This window comes from Vanellus vanellus (assembly GCF_965231255.1).
Source record: "Vanellus vanellus genome assembly, chromosome: 13".
In the NCBI taxonomy this organism is placed as follows: domain Eukaryota; kingdom Metazoa; phylum Chordata; class Aves; order Charadriiformes; family Charadriidae; genus Vanellus; species Vanellus vanellus.
Window position 1 is genome coordinate 11706462 of NC_138918.1, and position 13067 is coordinate 11719528.

At 44.3% G+C, this 13067-nt stretch overlaps 1 protein-coding gene across 1 annotated transcript in view; it reads right to left on the reverse strand.

Annotated features, from left to right (window-relative positions):
• The window catches only part of SGCD (sarcoglycan delta), a 349935-nt gene that overhangs the window by 41824 nt on the left and 295044 nt on the right, over positions 1 to 13067 (reverse strand). The window contains exons 5-6 of the mRNA XM_082489858.1: positions 10393 to 10480; positions 8022 to 8141 (exon numbers count right to left, since the gene is read on the reverse strand). Of these exons, the coding sequence (XP_082345984.1) occupies positions 8022 to 8141; positions 10393 to 10480 (208 nt within the window). The remainder of the gene's footprint in view (positions 1 to 8021; positions 8142 to 10392; positions 10481 to 13067) is intronic.

Sequence of the window (13067 nt, forward strand, 5' to 3'; positions counted from 1 at the left end):
CATTGTTCCCTCCAACAAAAGACAAGTTTACAATCTGGGTGAGCGGATTTTGAAAAAGGAGGGCAATGTTATTTGAATTTGACATTAAAAAGAATGGACAGCAGTGTCTACACCTATTGCCCTAAAGGCAGCAAAGCAATCAGAAGTATTCATTCAAGAATTGTACGTTTGCTCAAGATTCGGTCATTTTAATTTCTTCCCTTATACAGCGGGAAAAATACTTTATTTGGAAGAAAGCATCCAGAAATCCTATCCCATCCTCTGGTGAAAAAAACCCCACTCAATTCAACCGAATCTTTTTTTTTAATAGTTTTTTAATTCTTTGTCACTGCTGATTACAGATTAAATCACTTTTTCACACCTGACTTTTATGTTGATATGGCAATAGCGCAGTTCCTAACTGAGAGCAAAAAAGAATCTTCTTGTGGTTTTAATCACTGATAGGAAACTTTTTTTTTCCCCTGCTGCTCTTTAATTTTGTTAAAGGTATTTTTTTCCCAGCACCACAGCTCTGTGACGGGTGCTAAGAAATTAGATGAAACTCCAGTGCCATGACTGGATGCTACAGACAGTGGAGGCTGTTTCCAGTCTTGCTAATGCCGGTGCTAAAACCTGGTATCTTCATCTGACAGCCTATCTTCCTACTTTCCTCATTTTATTCTCTGTCCCTTTTCTGCAGGACCAATGACTACACGACAGTTTGGCAATTGCTCTCGGACTCTATCAGTATTACGGCTTAATTACCTATAGGGAGTGTGTAGTGAATATTCGTAGCTGCTTCCTAAAGAAGTTCATACATCTTCAGCAAAAGGTCAAATGCCTGTCCAAGCCCCGTGAGCAGTACGGTCGTGGCACGCTCGCTTCTCCTGCCGAGAGCACAGAAAGGGGCTCTGCCTCCTGCAGGTGCCTTTGAAGCAGCCTGAGCACGCAGGAGCTCATTTGCAACCGGATGAACTGGGAAAAGCCTCTGACTCCAGGCTGATGGTACAGCCTTTGCTTCCAGAAGCACAGCAAGGTACCCCAGCGAGGGACCACGAGCCCGCTACAGCAGCACCGAGTCATCTTTAAGTTAGAAACAACTTTCCGCTGCCTTTGGAAAGAAAAAGGATTATAGTAGGAAAAATGTTTCAATTTGCTAAGAAATGAGTCTTGTAGCACCATTTCTCCTTTGAAAAAAGCTATTTACCGACCTGTAGTAAGGACACATTTTATGGGAAAACGTACAAAATCCACAATACAAAGTTCAAGCTTGGCATTTATCCTCAGGTGTGAAGTTGCAGCAGAGTCAATGGTGAGGCCAGAAAGCTCCGTTTCCTCTGGATCAGGCCTGGTTTCAACACTTGGCTACAAAAGTTGTTCCCTCTGCCACAAACAGATGAGCAAAATGCCATTTTGAAATCATGACTGCTCTAAAGGGCAACCGTGCACGTCCCGACCCATACGCAATCGCTTCTGAAGAAGGGTGCATTCAGCAAAAATGGGTGGTAATTCCTGGAAGTCGTTAATCTTCTATCCTACACCACCCTCTGGAATGACTGGCAGCAGTCAAAGAACCTTATGGATTATTTTTATGAAATATAACTACTCTTGCGTGCATTGAAGTGACTCTACTTTAAATATTGCAGCTGATGCAAGCTAGAGGGGACACGCCAAGAAGCTACTAAAATGGTAATACTGAGGAAATGTGAGCAAAGTCCTTTAACCGGGCTGGCACTGCAGCCACAGTTCTGCAGCGTTCCTCCCAGATCAGGCTAATACAAGGCTCCCTGGAAATGTCTGTACGAAGCTTTAGGGCCAGCTGGGCCAGCTGAGGCAGACCTGCTAGTTCACCACGTTCACATTAAATCGCGTTCTCCTCTTGTCCAAAACGAAGGACACTGCAAATACTTTTTTAACCTGTCCATGGGTAGTAAAACCCCCCACTTTGTATTCTGTACAAATACAGAACAGGTTACACTTGCTGCCTGCAACAACAGAAAACCCCAATCAAACCCCTCCCGTAGAAGAGCTTTCTATGAGGCAATCATGCCATGATCTTGTGAACTATAAGCTTGGGCTGCGTTGCTTTTATCGGTGGTGTTCCTCCACTAAAACCTCTAAAGTCCTTAATATATAGCTCATAAATAAAACTCTAGAAATGTGCCTTGGAATTAATTACCCCAAACATTAATAAACTTGCAATAACTTTTCAGCAGCTGACGCCTCCTTTCAGGTGCGTTCCCAGGCACCTGCAGGGAAAGTAGAACAAAATACCGCTCCCAAACGAACGTTTCCGAAAGCCTAACCTGTGGCCAGTGTTCGCACCCTCCACACGGCTCATCGCCCAGAGGGAATATACTACAGTGGAAAAAAGCTACAAGGTAGAACTAGAGCTAGCGGCTAATTATTTGAAGGGAGGGGACGTAAGGGGTTGGTGAGATCAAAGGTAGGTGATGGCCCACCATGGTGGTGGTGGGGAGGACAGCAATCCCTGCTGGGTAGGTCACACCTCTCCTGCAGAGAAGCTCCTGCAGGAGCTAGAAGGAGGTGGAAGCCATCCCACCCCACCCTAAATACAGCTATTTTAGTTAGGGTTTGCCACAGGGAAAGGCTTTAGCCAAATTTTTATCATTAGGCTATATTAGAAGAAAAGCTTATGCTATGGTAGTGTAAATGCCTAAGTGAGAGGTACATTTTCCAGGGACCCGCAGTGGGAGCAATTTGGGAGCAATTCCTGTATCTTCTATTACAGAAAAGGGACCTCGCGGTTTTTTGATTAATCCTATCCTTTCTGCAAAGCAAAATGGTAATCTTAAGAGTGGTTAAAAAGCGTGGTTGATGTGTAACGGGACAGCATCCAGCACATGCAATCCTACCTCCCACGCAAACCGTCCTCCACTGCTCAAACCCAGGGGCTGCAAAAGCCTGTAAGCTGCAGGAATGCGTCTTTCGCATTTTTATCTCAGCTCACTGCAATCCATGTGGATTCCCATCAATATTTAGTCTTAAAAAAAAAAAATTGGTTAAATCCATCATAAATATTAAACACCAGAGTATACTGGCAAGTTTCCCTGAAAACAAACTTCAAAAAATAATCTCCAAAAAAGATGTCAAGGCCCTTGGGAGAACTGACACTGGCATGTCATCAGATGTTGTCTTATAAAGCTAAATCAAGCATCTGACCAGAGTTTAATTTCTCTTAAAACTTATGCTAATTTACATTGCTTTAGATTTAATTAAAAATGCTTTTGTATAAAGATAATAATGTAACTCTGTTAATTAGTATCAAGTGGCATCTAGAGGGCATATTTAAAAACTAATCTGGAGAATAAATAGAGTTAATTAACAGTCAGAATAATGCTTTATGATTGTCTTTTGTTTATAAATGCTATAAGATTCAATATGCTATTAAATGAAATTGGTAATTAACATGTATCAAAGTTATTTTTTAACGCTCTTTTAACTGAAGAGTATTTCTTACGCACCATTTTTCAGATGGTCTGAACGTGTTTCATTTGCAGAGGGAGGCAGGGAGGGAGGGAGGGAGGGAGGAAGGGGAACCGCTGTATGACGTGCCACATACGAATTCAATTAGGACCAGCTCATTCATCTCCCATAACGCGGACTGTATGTCTTTACGAGCCCGCGGGGGACATCCAGCGAGGCGTTAGCTTGAGTCTACGTGGTGTTTGCCAAAGTGCACTGCAGACCGTGGCAACGGTCAGTGCGGGGAAGGTTTGCCCTTTATGCCAGGCACAGCCCCAGGAGCAGCACCGTGGTGCCGTTTAGCGGGAGGAGAAGTGGCAGATTCTGCCTTTGGAATCTACGCCTTGCATAAGCGGAGTCGTGGTTGTGAGGAATGAGAACGGCTCCGAGGTTTGCTGTAGCATCTTTCAAAAGACCATGAGATGCTTAAATACTACAGGAGCGAGGCTTGTAAAAGAAAGTGGTGCTAAGAGTGAGGATGTGCTGCCATCCGACCCCACCACGGGAGCGGAGGGGACGGCTGGGCAATCGCAGGCACTGGCAAATGAGCTTGGGAGAAAAAGGGCAGACCGGATTTGGCATAAGGCTCAGTTTCTACATGACTTTTGTAGACAAACATGAGCTGCTTCTGAGTCATCTGGACCCATGCAGTCGCTGAGCTCCTGGCTGGCTCTGGGTGAGGCGGAGGGAACTTCTGCTTGTGCCTGGAAAAGGTTGTGTAGATGTTACCAGAGCTGACCACGGTCAAAGGGCTGCCCTTGTCCTCAGACAGAAGTTCCCATTATCCTCCAATCTCTCCTGTGATGACAGGTTTGACTGGATTCACCAAAGCAAATAAAATCACTGAAGCACTCCACATCATGTGTGGAAAGCAGAGGGGACCAACTCTGTCTTCCTATGTCCTTTAATGGTTAAAAATCAGAACTAACCCCCCAAAATCATCACCACCCCTGGATGTGTTTAAGAGACGTTTAGATGTGGTGTTGGGGGATATGGTGTAGGGGAGATCTTTGTAGAGTAGGGTAGATGGTTGGGCTCGATGATCCCAAGGGTCTCTTCCAACCTAGACAATTCTATGATTCTATGATTCTAAAATACAATTCAAATAAAAAGCACTTTCATTTGGTAATCTGCACTACCCACGCTGTGCAATTTTTTGAAGCACCATCAAATGCAGCACGTGTCCTACTTGTATTTTTTTTATATATAATTCTTTGCATACCCTTCTTTTTAATGCCTTGCTAATGTTGAAAAATCCTTTAGATACCCAGAGCAGAGTCCATCTCAAAAAAGGAAAGCACCTCTTTTCTCATGACAAGGCTTCAGCATTACTTCGCAGGACAAACTTTCAGAACCAACTTTGAAGAGCGTACAAAGAAAAAAAGTAATTATCATTAACAAGATTAAAAGCTCGCCACAAGCCCAATAACTGCTGCTCTAACCTCTGCGAGATGACTTTCATGCCAGATTGCAGACATACACTTCCTTCTATAACAAGAACGCGTTCAGCAATAACAAGAACAAGTTGAGATTATTTACATAGCGTAGATAGGTGTCAGCAGACACATACTGACAGCACCTGAGATCCCAAACACCAGAAAAATGATCAAAGGGATTCGTCTGTGTACTACAAGTTGGACAAGCCTCAAGTGCAGACAAAAACACTGGAAGAAATACGAACATATGGTATAACACTTCCCAGCATGGCAAACAGCCATGGCAAACACTTTTGGAGACAAAATTAGATTGGGGAAGCAAAGCTGGAGAAAAACAAAGCCAAGCATGAACTGTGAAAGCATTTCAGCTCAAGGTCATGGAAATACTTGCCACGTAACATCACCAGTGGTATCATTCTACCTTTTCTTTTCTGACAGATTTGTGTAAGCCAAATAAACCCCGAGAAACAGCTGCAGATAAAAATGAAAGTGCACTACAGTGGTGAGCAATATTTTTGATGCTGTTTATTCTGGAGACTAAAACAAGGCAGAAACTCAAAATAACTATCAAAAATAATTGCTGGTTTCTCCAAAGTACAAAGTAAATAAAAAGCAGTATTTTTCTAAGTATATAATCTGAACAGGAGTACTTGCAACTTGTAGAGAAAAGTTTTGGTATTTTTTTTTTTTGGAAGAACCAATCATATAAATCTCTCTCATTTTATGGTCTCCAAGAAAACACTTAAAAACTCTTGCTTCCTGACTTCATCTACCCTGCATAAAGACTGTACAATTCAGTAGCTCTGAAGGGTGCAGTGTGAAGGGAGATTTGTGGTAGAACACAGGTTGTGACAAATGCTCCCCAGCTCTGTAACACTGCAAGAATTTTGAACGGTCCTTTTCAAAGTTTTAAGCTAAAAAAGATACTGTTAATTTCGTGAAGCTCAACGTTTATCCTATAAAACTCACCTAGCATTGTATAGCTGGTGCCTGAACTAGTCCAGTATGTACCACCAGTGACCTGCAAAGAGCAACACCTGCCCGGTCTACAAAGAGGAACCATCTAGAATAGCATGACATCACGTAACAAAAAATGTAAAGGGTTGAATACTAAGTCCCATTCCTGATGGTTAGACTCTGAGGTGCTCATTTTAAGCTCCTTTAGATCATACAAAATATACTAATACATGACGTAGTATGTAGAAATAATAATAACGAAAAATACTACATATCATTCTGAGTTCCTTCATTGATCTTCATTGGTTTTAGGAGGTTACTAGAGATGTAAGGAACAATTTGGAGCGAACAGATGCATCCAAACCAAGCCATTAGAAAACAGGTATCGGTGCATCCACCGAGATCAGCGGCACCGCTATGTGACTGTGCCAGCAACACTGCGCTACCCAGTCTGGTCCTACCGGGAACCTGTCCTGGTTTGAGGTAAAACAGAACCAATTTTGTTCAGTAACTTCGCTTCTTAGCTGGGCCTCTTCTAACAACTGAAATTAACTGCATATTGTGCAGACAATGTTCACACTCTCAGAGTGATAAGACCAATGTTTACAGCTGATGCCCAGGCATGGTATGCAGAGAGGACCTTGCTTATACTTATTGCTATAACCCCCACGGCCAACCAACTTGGGTATTTGCCACGTTGGAGGGTCAGAAGCGGAAAAGCATAGTGGGGTCCCACCTGGAGGGAGGAGCGGACAGGACAGGTGACCCAAAACTGACCAACAGGGTATTCCATCCCATCTGCCTCATGCTCAGTATAAAAGCTGAGGGATCAAAGGGTCAGGGGCTCTTCCTTCAATGGCCAATGTCTGAGGAGAACTCTGTTTGTCTGCCTGTGATCCCCATCCTGAATCCAGATCCGGAATCCAGTTCCTGTCTGTCACTGAGTCCAGTCTGGGACTGCCCCAGTGCCAGCCGGTGATGTGATTGTCATCTCGGGAGCTTGATACGGTTTTGTATATATTTCATTATTTCTTTTTATTTTATTATTAATATTTCATTAAAGTAGTTTAGTTCCTTTTAAACTCATAAGTCTCTTTTTCCTCCTCTGCCTCTCTCTTTGAAGAGAGGTAGAGGGGAGCATCTGTCGGTCCCATCTGGGGTCCCTCAGGTCCCCAGTAGTGGATTTGGCCTAAACCATGACAGAACCATTCATGAACAAATCTTACACTAGTCAAAGAGCAGGGATTGAACTGGAGAGCTAGAGAATTAAAGTCCCGAGGAGGTAATTTCATACAACTATCATATACATCTTAAAATTTTACAGTTACCATAACTGCTTCTTTTCTCTAAAAATAATAAACTATCCAAACAAACAATAAACAGCCCCCACCCCCTAAACTCAAAGTGTATCCCCAGTTTTTAATAGGAGCTACCGATGTAAAGCCTAGCAGGCAGGACGGCGGGGGAGGCAGACCCTGCACAGGCAAAAGGAGAGCTCAAGCTGTCCCCTCTGTCTCGAAAGGCAGACGGGGAAGCGGTGGCATTGGTAAGGTTGGCCTCTCCTCCTGTGCGCAGGACACCAAACCCTCCCCACAACACAGCTGAAGGCGGCTCAGAGATGCACAACGTGCTCTTGCGTGCGGCTGAGGAAAGATAGCTGGTATAAAGGCCACCAAACTCTTCAGAGAATTAATGTGGAGTGCTAATTCACGTTGACTTTTTCACTCCTCGGTGTTTGCTTTAGAATGAAGGAGGAGCTGGGGAGAGTGGTGCGATCAAAACCGTGAAGCCTGAGGTTTCCCTGCACACAGTGACTGCAGCCACGGAAGCAGCGATCCCTCACTGTCCTTCACCCCACGCCCAGGAGATGAAATTGTTCCGTTTCCAAAGCTAGTGTTGAAGCTACTTCACTGAGCCAGACAAACCACTTCCAGGGGAGTTTTTTCTGGAGGAGGGGAAATAACACATTGTGCGAGCTACGAAACGCCTCAGATAGAAACTCCTGGCCATTATCTGCTTGGGGAAGATTCAAAGCCACAAAGACAGCGAAAGGCTTTATCTCCAAAAGAAGCTTTCCGCAAGCATGAAGGAAAGTCAGGCAAAACAATTCTAAAATTTGAAGAGGCGCATATTAAAACAGTGATTTAGTGAATAATCCTTTACCTAAAACTCTCAACCTCTCCGCTCCAACCACCACTTCGTTGTCATCTGCAGAAAACAGCAATTTTCCAGAGAGGGTTTTCACCTCAAATTTTTGGCTGTGTGCTTCCACCGCTTGGGGACCTAGAGAGAAGAAGAGCACAACCTTTTAGTGAGTAGTATAAGCAAATCACATAGTAGCTTCATACATTTAATAAACCTGTGCTGAGATTGTCCCCATAGCTCTGCAGAGACAACCTACATCTGACGCATCAGACCGGGAGGTCGGTGCTTTCCCGAGGGTGACCTCTCGTTAGAAAAGGGCACTGTTTTCTACCCAGATAACAACCTCTCAACTATTTCTACTTCTGTTTTCGTTAATGCTTACGCGTGTCCTAAAATCATCGTTAAATTTGGGAGAGCTGGGAAATTTTTCCGAAAAGACAGACCCGCATGTGACATAGCAACGCCTATACCCAGCCACGCTGGGAGTATCGGTGCATCAAGAATCCCTGGGTACATTTTGCTTGGACTGATGCTGTGGTGTAAAAGATTCTTGGTTTTCTGCCTATTAAATATACTTGGATTAAAATGATATCAGTGTCATGCATAGTCCGATTTAAAAAAAAAAAAAAAAAAAGCCAAACATCACCACTGGAGCAACTGTTTTCTTTTAGACCATTTCACCCTTGTGCGGGCCAGGATGAGCGGCAGGCTCTCCCACGGTTCAGAAAGTTTTTAGACGAGTAAAACTTTCCTTCGTAGCTCTAATTTCAATTCTGGTGCCTCTCCTGCAGGCTGCTGTGCACCGCAGTGCTGGAAAGCCTCTGGCGACGTGTTTTGCTGTGGAGCCTGATCAACATCAGCTGCCTGAACAGCAATTCAGTGCAGGTCGGGGCTCAAAGGCTGCCAAGAGCAGACCCCTCGGTTACGCGACCCAGGCTAAACTTCGGATAAATCAGCATCTACCAGCCCTGTGCAACCAGTCCAAGCCGCAGCCTTCCTGGAATATGCTACCGCACAAGGCAGGCGATGGGAATTTGCACTATTTCTGGCCATCTTCCTGACTAGTCCGATATCTCAAACAAGAGAAATGAGACCTGAAAGCCAGTCTTTTCTTACAGGCAGGTTCAAATTTCGTCTATGCCCCGTGTTTGCCTGCACAGGCCATCTGGCATCAGGGCACACAGAGAATCGCGTGTGTGGTTCGCACTATGGAAAAGTGAGGCTATGCCGAGATCCCTGGAAACACTTAAAAATCTTGCAGCCATTCTGAGAAAATCCAGCACTTTCGAGCTTTAAGGTTGATTTGTATCTTGCTAATTAGCTGCTTCCCTATTCATCTCCGCAACACGTACTACATGGGACCACGTCTCCGCTCCGCTCTGGAACGCAGAAATGAGCTCAATAACCAGAAGATCACACCGGGAGACACCACTGACTGCGTCCTCCCAAGCTCTCGTGAAAGGGAGGTGCTTAAGTGCACCAAATACCCTCTTGAAAATATACGGAGAACCGACAAACTAAACACGTTCATTCTGAATGTGATATTCAGGGAGCTTGGGGTTGAATTTATTTCTTTCCTTCAGGCAATTTTCATGCGTGCTGCTTAAATCATTGCTTACTGAAGCTGCATATTTAATTATTTAATACCGTGACTAGAGGCCAAGATGTTATATAAGCAAACCAAACAACCCGGTCTCACGTAGAAGAAACATGTTTATGGATTACTGGCTCTGCCACACAGCAATACCTCTCCCGGTCCCTCGATAAATCTCAATAAATAAAAATCTATCCTATATCATATATATATAAAATATATTAGCATATATAACGCATTAGGCTCTTCCAACCCAAATTACACATGCATTCATTCAGAGGCTGCTGTGCACTGGGGATTTATGAAACACCCATTTCCCCATCAAACCCACTAATTCTTTGGAGCACGAGAGCGTTCTTCATCAGCAGAAGGGCACAGAGAGCTCTAAACTGCAAAGTGTCCCAACCCAGCCACAGTTAATCAGCAGAGTTCCCAAGATCTCGGGCAAGTCAGAAGTGTCTCAGGAAAAGCCTGTGCCTGTTACAACAGAAATGTCAGCCTGCATATGTTCTTCTTGACCCTGAAGTCGTACAACTAACGTTTCTCTCTCTGGATTGGCTTTCAAATGAAAACGATGGTCTGCTTCGTTATCAGAAAGCACCAGCCAGCTGCCTCTCCGGCACGGCTTTCATGTCTCTAGCTTTGTTTCCACAAAGTGGAGTGAAGTTTTCATTTGTACTTCACAAGACAACTGGACTCTCCTCCTGCGTGCCGTCTAAAGCCAACGCAGCATCCCACAACGCACCTGCCTTCATCCCTCCTTAATTCTTCCACGCGGCCTTTCCCCCTCCTTACCTGTTACAAGGCGACTAAGGACTTTAGTCTTCTCATTGAGGATGTTCACTGTCACATTTCTGGCAGACTGGAAGTACAGTGGGTTGCCCTGGAACGAGACCATGAGAGCAAGCACATGAGACGGGGACGGCTGCCCAAGACCAGCCTGCTTGAGACGCCCGCAGCTTTGCCTAACGCTGCCGGGCGGCTGTTAAGGGCCCCCAGGCTGGGCGCGTGGTGGAGGTGCAGGCTCCCCTGCAGTGATTTTTGTTGGCCAGGGTAAAAGCGTAGTCCACACCCCTGTTTGGCCCAGATCATGTCCCAGCAACTAGCCTTGGTTTAGGGATCGTTAGCTTTATTGCCAGTATAAGCCAACCTGTTATTTTAAAATGTGCAGGTGATACGGGACCTGACCTAAGCTTCCCGAAAGTTACAGTGTTTTGACTGCAGCAGTGCTTTTCAGAGTCAAATCTGCAATATTACACCCAGCTTCAGATGACTCCCAACGGGTGACTGTGTCTGCCTACCACACCGGCACACGAGCGAGCCGTGCCCAAGGGCTGTGAACGAGAAAACCTTATTAACGTGCAGAAAGTGCCTTTGATCTCAAAGCACTTACGAACCATCTGGTACATAGCTCCATCACAGTCCAGTTTGGGATGCCAGCTTGGGACCACACCCATCCCATCAGGTCTGGAGGTACACAAGACATGAAGTCTTCGCCACTCTCCACTTGACCACACAGATTTCTGCCCATTTTTCATGTTTTTTTTTTTTTTGCTTTAAATATACCTCTGAGAGAAGAGCTGGAGCAGCTGTTAACACATGGGAGCCACACAGCTACCTGGCAGCATCCATCTCAGGTATTTCTCCCGCAGAGCGAAGCCAAAGAAAACCCACAGAGAAAACCATCTGGCTCCTTCTGTGTGCGAACGCATCCAAGACACCCGGGAACTCATGTTTTCCACAGGCAGCCCCAGTCCACACAGTTGGCTTCTCCAGGGCTATTAGCCACCTACAGCACTAGCACAGGGTGACCCCAACTTAAATCAGCCAAAAATCTAATGTGCGAGGTGGAAATTCTCTGCCAGTATCTCTTCATAATGTCTAAAGCAGGCAGATGATTAAATTAATAACTAAGTAAGCCATAGGATCGGGAGAGAGGATAAAATAGCAAGAAAATCAGCTGTTAAAAATTTTATGTCCATGTGCTTCATACACCAAAGTCTCTTTCCAGAGTTTCAAAATCTTTCCATTAGGAATGAATAATCAGGATGGGGATGGAGGATCGTGTAGGTCAGGCGTGTTCTCCTTGCCTCCTGAATTTATACGAAACATAACTAATGTTTGCATTGATGCCATTTTTGTGGATCGTGGCAGGAGGACGAGGTTGTCTGCATGTAAAACATAACAGGAGCACAGGAATGCACTCATGGGAGTCCTGTGATGGACTGGAGCTTCAAGGAACACTTCTAGTGATGGGTGAACGATTCCCAGCAGTGTTTGCAGAAAACAAACCTCAAAAACCTAAACCAAAACCAGCTCCACATGTGACAAAATATTCACAATAACTACATTTGTTGCCTTACCTATTTGTGCTGCATCCACCCATGGGATCAGCCCTTCAGCAAAAAAGAGGGAAGGGGGGGTTATGTGATCAATTATAACTAGAGCATCGTGGCTACATTCAGACTATTTACAACTAAACAGAAATAATGAAAAGAAAGAATTACACTTAATCATTTCCAGACCTTGGACAAGTTTCAGAAACTCTTGGTGCCTCTGTCTCCTCATACACTAAATGAGGACAAATCATCCTTATATACCTCTGTGATGTGTTTGACAGCTTAAGTACTATAGTATACGGCACTGAAATATGATTAATAAGCTAGAAGTAAGGAGCAGTGGTAATGTTTGGTAATGATTTTGCTCCTTTTTATTAATTTTTATTTGTGATCTTCTAGAACCTAGAAATTAATGTTGATTACTATTTTATGGTTAACAGCACAGAAAAAAAGATGGCTTCACTTGAATACCCACTTGCTCTGGTATTAATTCTCCACAGCCCTGCTCAGGGACCTAATTTGAACACCCCCAGCGATAGCAGTTTACTGCTACACTTCCGTCTCACACTGATGGATGAAGGATATTTTTCAAGGCAGATCGCTCCAATCTGCATTACCTATAGTCATAGATGAGACTATAACCACGCCGTATGAAGCACAGAAAGGCCACATTTTTGACTTGCGCTATTTGACTCTTGTTTATGGAGTTATGCAAGTGGATGGAGTGTTTTGAAAAGGCCAGGAAACCTTCTCGTCCAAATTCAGGTAGGAAAAATCATTCGGTCCCCATCGCTTTAAAACTCTGTTACTGATCTGCGTAACAGGAGACCGCACTACAGAAGCACTACAAGCTAAGCCAAGTGGTTCATATAAAAAGAGTCACAGGAAAAGTTGCTCTGAAGAAGCCTTACAAGACAAGCTAAGAGCTGGTATCCACCTACGAAAGACTTAAAATACACAATCAGACCTTGGAACACTTACCCCAGCACAGTCATCCCATTCACTGATTCAGAGCTCAGATTCATGCAGCCTTCAAAAAACTAAATTTCCCTAATGGAAGAGTTATGTTTTTATTGGTCTGCAGGGAAGGAACATTTCAAGCACTTAATGCAATGCCCGCTCTCATTTCCA